Source organism: Acipenser ruthenus, chromosome 9 (genome assembly GCF_902713425.1).
Source record: "Acipenser ruthenus chromosome 9, fAciRut3.2 maternal haplotype, whole genome shotgun sequence".
Taxonomy (NCBI): domain Eukaryota; kingdom Metazoa; phylum Chordata; class Actinopteri; order Acipenseriformes; family Acipenseridae; genus Acipenser; species Acipenser ruthenus.
This window is the reverse complement of record NC_081197.1, coordinates 55,756,792-55,772,000: the sequence shown is the minus strand read 5'-3', so window position 1 is coordinate 55,772,000 and position 15,209 is coordinate 55,756,792. Positions and strand designations below refer to the sequence as shown.

General features: G+C 35.9%; 1 protein-coding gene across 3 annotated transcripts in view; it reads right to left on the bottom strand.

Annotated features, from left to right (window-relative positions):
- Positions 1-15,209, bottom strand: part of LOC117405378 (protein diaphanous homolog 3-like) — a 300,571-nt gene that overhangs the window by 94,931 nt on the left and 190,431 nt on the right. For all 3 annotated transcript variants that reach the window (XM_059030274.1, XM_059030275.1, XM_059030276.1), the window contains 3 exons: positions 14,699-14,794; positions 11,773-11,867; positions 7,946-8,047 (listed from right to left, as the gene is read on the bottom strand). In XM_059030274.1, coding sequence (XP_058886257.1) covers positions 7,946-8,047; positions 11,773-11,867; positions 14,699-14,794 — 293 coding nt within the window. The remainder of the gene's footprint in view (positions 1-7,945; positions 8,048-11,772; positions 11,868-14,698; positions 14,795-15,209) is intronic.

The window sequence follows — 15,209 nt, the reverse complement described above, 5'->3', positions numbered from 1 at the left end:
TAGATTCAAACAGTGTAAACGTCTTTCTAAAAGCAAGTTTTTTTTTTTTGTTCTTACCTTTCACTTTTAATATAATTACGTGTTATCTTGACACATCACACACTGATAATTGCAATGATGTATTGCAGGAACTTACATCTTGATTTATTTATTGATCACATCTATATGTTTGTATTACATACTATTCTATTATGGTAACGCTGTATACCATAAATACTAAAGTTAATTGTTACAAAGCGTAAAAGAGTAAAAAATATATCAATGTTGTTTTTGTTGTCATTGATAAACATTAATTTATTAAAAGCAAAGTTGTACAGAATTTACTTGCAATTAAATTATTATAAATATATATTTTTAAATAACAAAATGTGTTGTATATGTTTGGCTGTATTGAAACAGGATCACACACTCTGTTGAGTGCTACTGCTGCCTTTTACATGATGCTACAGCCAAGCCTCCGCTTTTGAGGGAAGCTTTGAAAATTGCAGTTCCATTTTGAAAAATATGTCAATAACAGTGGGATAATCGTGGAGCTGTTTCTACTGGCTGTCATTCAGTGTAGAGTAGTGGTTAGGGCTCTGGACTCTTGACCGGAGGGTCATGGGTTCAATTGCAGGTGGGGGACACTGCTGCTATACCCTTGAGCAAGGTAATTTACCTAGATTGCTCCAGTAAAAAGCCAGCTGTATAAATGGGTAATTGTATGTAAAAAAATAAATAATGTGATATAATTGTAACAATTGTAAGTCACCCTGGGTAAGGGCATCTGCTAATAAATAAATAAATAAATAAATAAAAACTTGTAATTGTATATTGCATACAATGCTGTGCTTTGCAGGTGCACAATTAAAGTTTTAAAATCCGTTGATCTAACAAAATAATTCCAGTAAATCTCACCTTATAAACTACATTTTTAAAAGATCTCACATTTTCCTTTGTGAAACACACACATTATGATAAAAAGTGAATTTGATTTTTTTTTTAATTGTTTTTTCTTTAAAGCTTTTAGTGAAGAAAATATATATCAAATATTTCCTAGCATTCCACTTCAAGATGTTGTATGAGAGAAGGCAGTGGGCACTGAAAACATGCCAGTAATAGGAAAAGCGGTGCTTAGTATTGGGAAGGGGAGCCAAAGCGTGAAGCTTCTGGGAGTTTGAGCTTGGATAGGGAATGAAGACGAAATGAAGGCAAAATTGGAGAAAATGTAGTCTAAACATTCTGAATTATCTGTACAAGAATTTTACTCCCAGGCGCAACCCACATATATTCAACGCTGATTAAATAATCGAAAGCACGGTTACCATAATCTGTGGTTGGGCAAAACGCTCTCCTCTCTTGTTTAAGCCTCCAGTTTTATTTTACTTCTGTACAATTATTTTAATTTCATACTTGCTAAGTACAAATGTGACAAATACCAGCTCTGAGTTAAATTGTACCGATTGTTATTATAACTACTAAAAAGGCACTTCTATTAAAGTCCTCAACATTTCCAGCAACAGCAGGTTTTAAAGAATTTTAATATTTTAACTTTCTACTCCAATAATCCATGTAAAGTTAAACCAACAGACTTACATTTTATTGGTGGAAATGAATACACAGTCTTATATGCATCATAACATTAACATTTTGTTTCTGGATACATAAGGATTTATACAACAACTAAACATAAACAGTATGCATAAATAATATAAACTGATAAAGCCAAACCATGTTTTTCACAGTAATTGACCATGTCTGGGTAAATACAGCAAGGCCTTTAATTGGCAGCTAGTTATAAATAAATAATGGTGCTTCTGATGGTAATAAGTGGATACATTATTTGAAATGCCCATTCTACTTTCCAGTTGTTGTTTTTTTTAATCAAATGAATAGCTTCACAACAGAAAGCTAACCCAATCTTGTTCAGCCACCCTCTCCCAGTCAACATTCTGCTTCTTATGTAAAACCAGCATGACTGTTGGGTGTGATCCCTCTTTTCCCTTTTCAAAATACTTTCTATAGAAATCCCTGCACTCCAAATTTCTCAGTGCAACTGAGCCGTAAATGGGAAAAAAAAACGATTATAAGCCTCCATGTATTTTTGTATGTTTTCCTGTTGCTGCTGCCTGGTTCTTTGCAGTCCTTTAAACCGTGATTACGAACCGTTGGAGAAAAATGAGATATTATAACTCATCATATTGTGCTTCCATCTGTGACTGGTTCAGCGCTCAAGGCTGTACTTGTCAACATGAAGGCAGCTGAGGATATAATTTCAGGGTGGACACATTTTAACTTAACGATTGCCAGAGAGCACTGCGTTAGTAAAGGGGGTTGAGGTTGACCGATTAAATCTCTGTAATAATTGAACCACCCCTTGTCAGCACCAGCAAAGATGTTGTCTTTTAAGCTGATCCTCTTAAAAGTTGCTAGGAAACGGAACATATAGGGCTGTAAATCGTGCTTGCAGGATCTCGAAACTGGGAGCCTTCTGAATGTCTAGATGGGACACAAATCTTAATAACCTTAAAAGACAGCTATTGGCAAATGTGCTGCGCCCAGGAGACCTTTTTTGCATGCAGTTATAAAATGCTGAAGGGCTGCTTTCGAATAAAATCAGCATGCATGTCATTTAGCAAACAGGAAAAAAAATAATAAATCCAGAACAGCCATAAAAAAAAAAGAGACAAAAATGTAAAATACATGCTTAATGTATATGTATAAATATGCTGCTAACTTGCAATGTGTATCCTTAGTACGCCAACCTGAATTTAATCTATAATGAAACAGAATTTAATTCAAAGTTGTTGTTGTTTTTTTTTTAATCATAAAATGTTTCTGGTTTAATTTGAATTGGATTAGCCACATACATTAAAAAAAAGAGCAATCACTTGGAAAAAAGGATGACATTATATATTATATATATATATATATATATATATATATATATATATATATATATATATATATATATATATATATATATATATATTCTAATAATATCAAATTGAAACAATGACTTTCAACCACAACCAGACAGGTTACCTGGTCTAACTAATTTACAGCAACACGTTTTTCTACCTTATGGCACACCACAAACCTGGAATTTCAGTTTGGTGCACAATCTGTCAAGCTAATTAGATTTCTCTGTCAGGTTACAAATCCCACAGAGACTAACCCTTAGAGGCAAAAGGCCAATTAAACTTCAGTGCTCTTATTGTTTTGTGGATGTGAAAGCGTTCATACATAATCTAGGTGATGCTGCACTGCCCCATGTATAAACAAGGTTATGTGAGCAGTGCTTAGGGAAATAGCTGAACAGGTAGTCTGGGCTAACTGCAGACAGTATGCAAGGGGAAGATCAAACTAACATCAACAATAAAGAAAGACGTTTCAACACATTTCTGATGTCACACGGCGCTGTACGGTATTGGGGGTTGTGCCAGAGCACTTAGAGAAAGAAAACATGTTAAGAATTGCTGTTTCAGCACTTTCTGCAATACAACAAGACAGGTCGTAAAGTTTTGGTGGAGCTAAAAAGTTGTCAGGAGGCTCTAAAAAGCAGGGTTAGAAACTTGCACTAGTCATGCAACAGTCCTGGGTTTCAGAACTACTAACCTCAATTAAGAGTATTATTTGAAAGATTAGGAGCCAGGAGTTTGATCAGCCAGGCACAATCCATTGCTCCTCTTCTACAGCATAGCTGTGTAGTACAGCTGCTTGAACAACTACTAGCAGCCCTACAGACTGGTGAGACTGTGCCATGCTGTAATACGTGCTTTCAGTTCAGAGCAGATTTAGTCATTTATTTTACTATTACATTTGTAAACACTGAAACCAAAAATAAAAAAGGGCAAAATGCAATTTAAGAGCACCAGAAAATTTGAACTGTAATGTAAATGTGTTTGTACATCACTTTGCTCAAACAAAATGCTGCTTTATATTATTGTTATTGAATTTGAATGTATAAAGTTTACAGAGAACCATTCCATGTTTACTGTTTTTAACAGTTACTGTCATAGTTACTGATAGAGGCTATTTGAATCTTCATGATGGGTCTAATCACCAGCTTTCTGTCTTTTTGTAGGTCACAAGCCATTACTTTACTACATTATCATTAACACTAAAGTAATGCTATGTTTTGGAAGCAAATATTTTAATTTACTTTTAATGATACAAATGAAGGATGTTGCACAAGTCCACTTTAGACTATTAATTAAATGTACCAATATTAGGATTGTTTTTAATGCTTCATCCAAAAAAATAAATACAGACTGCTATATTAAGTACATTAATACATGCATAAAATACTGTAGATGTTTACAAACACATTCATTTTCAAATTAGAATGTATCATATCAGCCAGTGAAAACTGACTTTCTATAAACATTCAAAGTACCAGTGCATCATTACATTATGCACTGACAAGCATTCTGCCATCCTCCGATACTTGTTAGTCTGTGCAACAAAGAGACTTTGCTAGTCTCCAGTGATTTGTTTTTCAGAGAAGGTTTAGAGGAGGACAGAAAATATTCAGGGCAGAATACAACCTATGCAGACCTTCTGTGTTTTAAAATAAATAAATAAATAACACTCACTCGGCCCTCAAACCTGGTTTCCAGGGTAATGGATGTGTGTGCTGTCTCCTTGCTGAAATTTGAGGCACTAACTTGATTGAATGCTGTCTCCAGATATCCTGTACATGATAATTTAATACAAACCCGTAATACTATTTTTTCAATTGTATGGGGTTGCACTGTTCTTTTCTTTTCGTTGCTTAGTGTAATCCCTGCTTGATTTAGATGACGTCACTATTCTATATATATATATATATATATATATATATATATATATATATATGAGCAAGGTTCACCAGTAAGTACAGGTATATCTTTATAAAGGAATAAAAACACAGAACCTCTCAATGAATGTTTTTAACAGTTTCTTCAAAAAAACATATAAACAGGTTATGGGGAGTCATCTGAAATGACTGATGTACTTCTCAGAACTGATATCTCACCAATTATCACACTTCAGTGTTTTGCGAGCCTCTCGATTAGCCTGCAGAGTATATTAATTGCCTTGGTTGTGGTGTGAAACCAAACACGCTTTCTTTTACGACCCAACTCTTTGCAGCATGTCCAATAATCACTCAATATGCTTTCAGAATCCCTGGTGTCATTGAATCAGATTCAGAAGATGTGTCCAATAGTGACCCAGAGGCTTCCACATTCGACTACTTTTAGATTACTGTACATTAAGTACATGTTGGCTTAAAACAAAATGTGAATGATATATTACAGTATTTTGGGCACTGCTCAAAAATAAAACCCAGAAATAAAATCCCTTGGTTACACAATTTATACAGAAATGGATTCAAATACATAATTTCACTATTTTTCCCCCAAAAGGGCTGTCTATCACAGTTGCTGCCCACACAATGACTCATTGTTAATTCTAGGTGGCAATAACTAGAAACATAAAACAAGTCAGCAAGGTACACAGTAATGACTAGAAATTCGCACCAACTATTTAGTAACATAGGGTCTGTATGATGGAATATAGATTTTCTTTTTTTTTCAGGCGTTGCTATTAGCTTTTCTTTGCCCTTTTGAAGGAATACCTAGCTTCGTTTATTAAAGAACAACAACCTCAGACAAAAGTGTGTGGTTTTTTTTTTTTTACTTAGCTGAACAATTTTCCAGACTGATTTATGTTTGTTTTTTTTGTCGCCCCATACCAGATTTTCTCGGAACGTGGTTAAGGGTTCTTGGCATATGTGTGCTCAAGCAATAATTTTTGGATAGAGCATATATGGGTTCCTATCTGTGTTCTATAGTAACCATTAACCTATACAAACTCTGTATGGAGTTATGTTAGTTTTACATTTTAACTTAAGGAGAGGTCAAAGGTCGCAGGCAAGGCCATTTTTGGATAGAGCACATATAGTTTTCTATATGTGTTCCATAGTAACCATTAACCTATCTGCACTTTGTAAGGAGTTATAAGCTAGTTTTACATTAGACTGAAGATTTTGAAAGGTTTTTAAAAAATGCGTCATGTGGCCATATTGGTTTACACACAAACACCATTTTTGATAAAGTCAAATTGTATTGACACAGGGATGATGCTTGTCAATTTTGGAGTTAATCAAATAAAGGATGATGCCTATCAAGTTCAGAGTTAGTTGGTTATATGGTTTTCAAACAGAAGCAGTTTGATGTTTGGGGCGCATTTCAGTGAATTTGCTGGCAGCCATTTTGATATAAAAATTTATCGCTGCAACTTCTGCTTGGCAACTTGAAGCGGGTTTGGTTGCTGATGACACATGCGAAGTACCAGATCAATCGGTTCACAAAAAGATGATTTTGAAAGTTTTTTCCAAAAACGTGTCATACGGCCATCGTGGTTGATGCAGGAGCATAATTTTTGCATCTACACTGTAATCTACATGGGATGATACCTGCCGAGTTTCATGCTGATTGGTTATACCGCGTGCGAACAGGAGCAGTTTAAAGTTTTGGGAGGAAAAATGACAATAATAAATAAATAAATGCATACAAAAATAAATAAATAAATAAATAAATAAATAAATAAATCTTTACAATAACAATAGGCTTCCCAAGCCAGCTTGGAAGCCTTATTATTATTATTATTATTATTACTGATGCATTACATGCTCAGTCACTTATGTTTTTTTAAAAATACAGCCCAGTGATGTCAAGGACTACTAAGTGACAATAAAAAAAAAAAAAAAAGCTTTCATTCATGCTTGAGAATGTAGTGCTGCTGAAATTCAGAGCTACCCCCAACAGCTCTGTACACTTTAATCGTGACTGCCCCCTGACATTCAGGCCTAGACCTTTATCAAACAGAAACTCTACTATGATGAATTGCTTGGTGGTTTCGGGACCTGGACTACTGTTCACAACTCGATTCCAATCCAGACCGCCAGAGGTGAAACACATGAGAAGCTGGCGAGTTCAGTACACACACGTTTTTGGCTTCACAAGTGTTGTTCTAGTTTAAAGTGGGGTGTGTGTGTTATTTATGTGAAGTGGCAGTTGCTAACCCCTCCCCTATTTGCCAAGTTTTAATAGCCCTTAATTGTTATTCTTGTTCCAGATATGTTTCCATGAATATCCAATGAAATTACAGCTTTTTTTGTTTGACATTTATGTAACATCTGTCACAGTCAACTAATTACCACCAATTAAAAGTTGTAATTTAATGATTTTTTTTTGTTTAAATGGGAGACATTCAGAGGTACTGCACAATTAATGAATGATACATTTTACAAGTTGCCAATTCAGAGAACTCTAGCTTTGTTTTCTGAGTAATGTCTGTCACAGTGCTAATTAATCAATATCAACCTTTAACGACTGCATTAGGTTTCACTTTTGGTGTGGTTGTCATAGTTGGCAACAAGCCTCGTACAGAAAGGTTCTGACATAGTTTCTAACCACAGTTTGGAAAACTCCTAAATGTTGTGTGTTAGTAACATTGTTCACACATGGTTTCACCTAGATGCATTTTGAAAGTGATGTTCAGTATATAAATATTTGACTTAAAAGTGTTTTAATTAAGCTCCTGTCTGAATTTGTAAACAAACTCTTAAAACCCAATTACCTTACACAGTCATTACAAACTGCCGGTGTTTGTTTTTAATGAAAATCTCCCTTAATCCTAATACTGGATTCAATCTGTAAAACTAATTCCATGATTTAAACATGTACACGTCGTTCTGTTTCAGATGTAACGGCTGTGTATGCAGGGTTTATTTCATTTGTTTTAAAAAAATAATTTCTCTTTCAACTCTGAGTCCCAATCTGCTCTATATATAAACTGAGCCATGTAAGTATATGTCAGGCCCAGTTACGCATGCAAGTTTAGTGTCATACTAAATAATAAGAACAACAAAAAAAAGAACAATGACCAACACATTGCCATACGCCTGTCTACTTACCACCACTCCAAACTGCTCCGGTTCAGACAGGCTGGGATATTCATTTTTAAAGCGAACCAAGGCATTCAGCTGCTCCTGCTCAGGGAGATGCTTTACCAAATTCTGTTGACAAAGTTAAGAAACAGACCGACGAGAGGCTTGCAGAAAACATTAACTCCGTATCAATCAATAATATTATCATTTTGTTAACATTTATCTTTTTTTAACCATTCTAAGTTCTCTTTTGACAAACAAACAAACAGACAAAAAAAAAACCAAAAAGAAACCACACACACAGTACATATAAGCAAAGGAATTGCTGGGCACATAATGTGTATACAACAAACATGCCGATCAAACATTTAAACAGTGGTGAACTGGGGATAAACATAAATCCCATGCCACACAAACTCAATATTTAGGTATCACTCCATTGAAAAAACCCTCTCAACTGCATTTGATTTTGAACAGTTTCGAATGAAAGAGATAAAATAAAAATAAAACTACCACTATAGGTATCATTTTATGTCAGATATATGTCAGTCCTTTATTATTCAAACTTTTTTTTCACAAGCCCTACACACCTAAGTTTAAACAACCTGCTAACAAAGCTGATATGTGTGGAGTGCATTTTAAGAATACTGTACATAAAGGGAGATATAATCTTATGCTACTGGTGGACCTACAGTATTATCCATACCTGGGCTTGTGGAATCTTTGACCTCATATTCTTATACATTTGGTGTTATGAATTCCAGACAGACACAAATTAGATTTTACATTACTTGGCATTAGCTGTTGTGTGCAGGGCTCTACAATACTAGTACAGACATGCTCAAATTTGTTGGTACCCTTACAGCTCATTGAAATAATGCTTCATTCCTCCTGAAAAGTGATGAAATTAAAAGCTATTTTATCATGTATACTTGCATGCCTTTGGTATGTCATAGAATAAAGCAAAGAAGCTGTGAAAAGAGATGAATTATTGCTTATTCTACAAAGATATTTTAAAATGGTCTGGACACATTTGTTGGTACCCCTTAGAAAATATAATAAATAATTGGATTATAGTGATATTTCAAACTAATTAGTTTCTTTAATTAGTATCACACATGTCTCCAATCTTGTAATCAGTCATTCAACCTATTTAAATGGAGAAAAGTAGTCACTGTGCTGTTTGGTATCATTGTGTGCACCACACTGAACATGGACCAGAGAAAGCAAAGGAGAGAGTTGTCTGAGGAGATCAGAAAGAAAATAATAGACAAGCATGGTAAAGGTAAAGGCTACAAGACCATCTCCAAGCAGCTTGATGTTCCTGTGACAACAGTTGCAAACATTATTAAGAAGTTTAAGGTCCATGGAACTGTAGCCAACCTCCCTGGGCGCGGCCGCAAGAGGAAAATCGACCCCAGATTGAACAGAAGGATAGTGCGAATGGTAGAAAAAGAACCAAGGATAACTGCCAAAGAGATACAAGCTGAACTCCAAGGTGAAGGTACGTCAGTTTCTGATCGCACCATCCGTCGCTTTTTGAGCGAAAGTGGGCTCCATGGAAGAAGACCCAGGAGGACTCCACTTTTGAAAGAAAAACATAAAAAAGCCAGACTGGAATTTGCTAAAATGCATATTGACAAGCCACAATCCTTCTGGGAGAATGTCCTTTGGACAGATGAGTCAAAACTGGAGCTTTTTGGCAAGTCACATCAGCTCTATGTTCACAGACGAAAAAATGAAGCTTTCAAAGAAAAGAACACCATACCTACAGTGAAACATGGAGGAGGCTTGGTTATGTTTTGGGGCTGCTTTGCTGCGCCTGGCACAGGGTGCCTTGAATCTGTGCAGGGCACAATGAAATCTCAAGACTATCAAGGCATTGTGGAGTGAAACGTACTGCCCAGTGTCAGAAAGCTCTGTCTCAGTCGCAGGTCATGGGTCCTCCAACAGGATAATGACCCAAAACACACAGCTAAAAGCACCCAAGAATGGATTAGAACAAAACATTGGACTATTCTGAAGTAGCCTTCTATGAGTCCTGATCTGAATCCTATCAAACATCTATGGAAAGAGCTGAAACTTGCAGTCTGGAGAAGGCACCCATCAAACCTGAGACAGCTGGAGCAGTTTGCTCAGGAAGAGTGGGCCAAATTACCTGTTAACAGGTGCAGAAGTCTCATTGAGAGCTACAGAAAACGTTTGATTGCAGTGATTGCCTCTAAAGGTTGTGCAACAAAATATTAGTTTAGCGGTCCCATCATTTTTGTCCATGCCATTTTCATTTGTTTTATTATTTACAATATTATGTTGAATAAAAAATCAAAAGCAAAGTCTGATTTCTATTAAATATGGAATAAACAATGGTGGATGCCAATTACTTTTGTCAGTTTCAAGTTATTTCAGAGAAAATTGTGCATTCTACGTTTTTTGTGGAGGAGTACCAACAAATTTGAGCACGTCTGTACATGAAGGGTGCTATGCCAATGTGAGTTGTGTTGTATTTTACTGTTTAAACGTTCCTGCCAAATAAGCACATTTCTTGATCACTGTATTTCCTAAGAAACTGCAAACTTGCTGTCAAAAGATGTTATAAAATACAAACAGTTTAAAATACCAAAGGGCAAAATTCTGAAGAATGGCTTTTTGCCTGCGGTAATCTCTGTAGCATATGGGACTTTCCAAAGCAACCTCACATTGGATTAGTTCAAATTTGCTTAGGCTAACTCAGCACATAACAACACTAAAATGCTTTCCAGAGTCTTCCCCATGCTGTTTTACAGACAGGCAATGTTGTTTATATGTAATAATGTTTGAGGGAAACAGCACCAATGAGGAAGTCTCAAGCACCACTCCAGTAATATAAACGAACAGCCATTATGTTACCTGACACCTTTTTTTTTTTTTTTTTGAAGTCATATTGGTAAACATTGTACCTTTTGTAACATACTTGCGTTATTAGGATTATATAGCATGATATGATGTTTTGATATACGAGTGGCGTGTGTTTGCGCACTTTATACTAGAGGTGTAACCCATACACTTAATGCAGTGAGAACACTTTGCTTATCATTGCTTAAATAACAAACAAAATTAATTGGAATAAATAGTTCCAGGCTGCTGTGGCTTTAGTTCAATAATGGAATACTGTTAGCTTTCAGTTTTGAATAAAATGATGCAGAATGTTCATCTCTGTGCAAATGGGCTCTACAGAAGTTTCCACAGATAAGTGCCTGTCAGAGATGCCTGAAGGCAAGATGAGAGGTCAAGTCCCCTTAATTGAATAAAAACAAAATCCTTGTGACCTTTCTTTGGCAAGCAATGTTATTGTCAGTACTTTCCATTCATTCCATCGCCTTCACTGAATGCCTGAAGACACTGGTTCAAAACACAAAATAAAATGGGTTGACTCATTTTCTTTTTATATAGAATTAGTTCATACACAAAGGTCCTGTTAAATGCTGTCTCTTTATAGGTTTCAAATCACTAGGAATTTGATAAGAATAAATTTAAGGGCATATGTAACTTATTTATGTTTGACATTTTGTTAGTAAATGAAATGTGATAAGGTCTTGCTGCTCCCTTTGTTTTCATTCATGACTTGCTGATTGATGATATCTGACCAGTGATATGTACATCCACATAGCGTGAAATGCGAGTGACACACAATTCAGCCAATTACAAAATCTGTTGTTCATGGCTAGAAACTGAGCCCTCAAATTCTCTTATTCTATTCGTACTTCTTTCACTCGTAACATTGAAAATATAGCTATACACCGTTTTCTGAACAAATTTACAATATACAGAAATTGTAGTTTTAGTTTGTTTAAGGTGAAGCCCTCAATCTCCTGTACCTGAATCATAGGCTCAGTCAGTTTTTCTTCATCCACTTCCAAAACCATCCTTTTGATTTCTTGATAAGGTATCCGAAAGGAACCCAGAAATATTGCTAAAAATAAAGGAAGAAAAACATTTTTTTGGATGAAGTATCTGCTTCATTGTGACTGGTGACTTTGCTTGCATGAGCTGCTGCAAGTGGCTTGGGGACATGACAAAGCCAATAGCATGACCACAGGCACAGAACATATAACACCGCTCTTTTAGTTTAAAATAAGAACAGAAACTAGGTTTAAAGAGCACTCAAGGAAATCAACTAGACAGGTGACCTTTCTAAAGCATGATTTCATAGGAATTATTCTTGTGGGATTTCATCTATACAGAAACCATTTTAGACGTATTAGCGATACTGTAACTGGTTTCTCTGACTCAGGGTTTTAATCTTTCTCAATATTATCACTATATATATATAACAAGAGAGTCATTTGTCCACTATAATGCTCAATATTGAAGAGGTGCTGACCAGTGTAAGGTAATTGTATGTAGTGAAGGTAGAGTTATCTACGGTAATACAAAAGTTAAAAAATCTTTGAGCCGAACATTCAGTTTTAATGGCTTATCAAAAAAGTCATTCAAACTGAATGTTTGGCTCAAAGATTTTTTAACCTTATTACCGTAGAGCAGGGGCCTCCAACCTTTTTACTATAAAGAGCTACTTCTGGATTTGCAAAACCATTTGCGGGCCACTCCTCAAAGAACTCCAAGCTAAAAAATAAAGAAAATTCTTATTCACAGTTCAGGCTGTTTAATTTCTCTGTTAAAAATGCCAAGTCAAGTAGCCACACAGTGTCGGTCAACTGTGCACAACTTCCGTTTCTTAACTCCAAGAAAGTTGTAATTTCCGACAAGAGAAAGAAATTGGCGCAGTACTCTCCCTCTGATAAGCCACCTTAGCCAAAGATCGGCATACTCAGCGGGAATTTAATAGAGTAGTGCTTTAAACCTGCGGTGTTGTAGGGCTCTAGCTCGAATTGCATTAACTATTTTTACAACAGGAGTCATAACGTGGACAAATCCGATTACTTGCCACAAAGTGCCTGTTGATTTAAAATACAGTGGTAGTTGAGGGAAACGGGGGAAATTGGGGTCTGTCTTGCAACATGCTATGAAGCCCATGTGACATCCATTCATTGCGGGGGCGCCATCCGTTGTTACTGACACAAGCTTTGAGTGGTATGTTCTTTCTAGCAAAATCATTTTTAACCTCATTATAGATATCTAGCCCTCTGGTTTTAGCTTTTAATGGCAATCATGTCAAAAAGTCTTCTTTCACGCTAAAGTCCTCAAACGCCATTTGAACAAATACAGCCAGTTGAGCAGTGTCGCTTGAGTCAACAGATTCATCACACTGTATTGAAAACCACTGACAACAACATAAATCCTGGTGTAACTCTTCACAGGCATCTTTGGATAATGCCGATGCTCTCCTTGCTGCAGTGTTAGGTCCCAGTTGCATGTCGGTTATAGCAGACATTATTATTTCTGACTTGTTTCTTAAATCTTTGAATAACGATTCGGCCATGACAGCCATTGCTCCCTTTACCATTGCACCGTCTGTAAATGCTGTCTTGTTTTTTGCTAGAAAGTAAGCAACTTGGAAAGAGGCATCTGTTACAGCATTTGCTTTTTTCACTGGTTTGGTAAAAAATGACTGCTGTTTCTGCAAAGTTGCCTTTAGTTCACATTCTTTTTTGACTTTTTGATATGTTTTCCAACTGCAACTCCCACACCACAAATCAGGCAAATACACTTGTCTTTTACTCTTGTAAACAAAAACTAATTTTCCCACTCTGTGGAAATAGTAAGTTTTTTGTCTCTTTTGGATGGACCTGCTTCTGCATCCATGATTCATGCTGAACAGACTTAGTGACAGACTTTTTATATATATAACTGCGCCTGTGTTCCAACTCGGTAACTAATCATAAGATTCCAAAACTGCGGTATTGTTTACTATGAAGTAACACACACACAAAAGCTACTTTTAAAACCACAGATGAGCTACCAGCAACTGTACTCTACTTGCCATTATTTACCTTCTGTAGATCATTTAGATCAAAGGAAAGGACGCAGATTATTTAGTGTGTAATCTTTTCATTGCAATAAGGGTTCCCAATCCTCATAAGACTCTTCTTATTACCAGGCTTGTATTACCTTAACACTTTCCACTGGTCTACGTTGATATAGCACGCTTTGTTTTGCTTACCGCTGAAGAGTGGGATTCCATTGTAATTGCAATATGACACTTTAAATAGCAGTTAACAACCACAGCTTTTAAATAGTTACATGCCTAAATTCCTGCAGTATTCTCTGCATCAAAGCTGGTCTTATTAAGATGGTATTTCTTACCCGAAATCTGCTTTTCTGTAAACCTAGGTATAGCACCTTATGAGTCCTGGATTGCTGCCATGAATAAAAGACACCTGCTGCTTCTTCCCTGAATGCCACTACAAGAATTATGCTGTACTGGAGTTTTGCAGTATCCCAAACTGACCACCACTCAAATTCAGGAGAGTGATGCTAAACTAGATGAAGTCGATTCGAACTCAGCAGCTCTTTATCTGCGATATTTGAGGAAAAAAAATAAAAAAATAAATGTCCATAGAGAAAAATGACCCAATGAAAAGCATTTGGTCCCCACATTGTCGCAGTGAAAATATAAAAATACTCCGATTCGAGGCTAGACAGAGAGTGAATATGAAAGAAATTGTATTTTGCAAAGATGGGCAATAACTCCTCTCAAATGTGAATGTACCCAAAATCAACCTAAACTGATGCCTGGGTTTAAGAGTATTGTGAATGGTGGTCTTGATCCTAACAAGTTCCATGAATGTACATTGGATTATCGTGCAATGAATTCTATAAGAAATTGAAGTGGCCACTTACACAGATTCTGTGCTATCTTTGGATCCAAGACTTTCAGTTCTTTGATTCTTTTTTTGATGGATTTCTTCTCCTCCAGCTCCTCCTCCTCCTTCTTGGCTGTAAATTAATCACACAAGTATTCATTTCAAATGCATCTGAAACTAAATGCTTCTCCTCATTATCTGTGCAATCGTTGGGATAAACAGATCTGTAGGTCTAGATAAGAATGCTTTATGTTTCACCAATATTACACATGCATTAATAAAACAAATCCTACATATTGTTATCCACCTGTGAACTTTTTTTTTTATTTTTTTTTAAAACAGCCTATTAAAATGCCTTTAATAATTTAAGGAATACAAAAGAGAATATCAATTCTTCATAATTGCCACTATGATTATTTATCATTCTTAGACCTCAATGGTTATGAATTATTTGTCAGTAGTGATTAAACAAGGACGACTTCTCTCTAAAGCATGCATTTGTTTGTTTAAAGCTGTAGTGTCACTGGTAACCCTGTAGGTCTATCTGC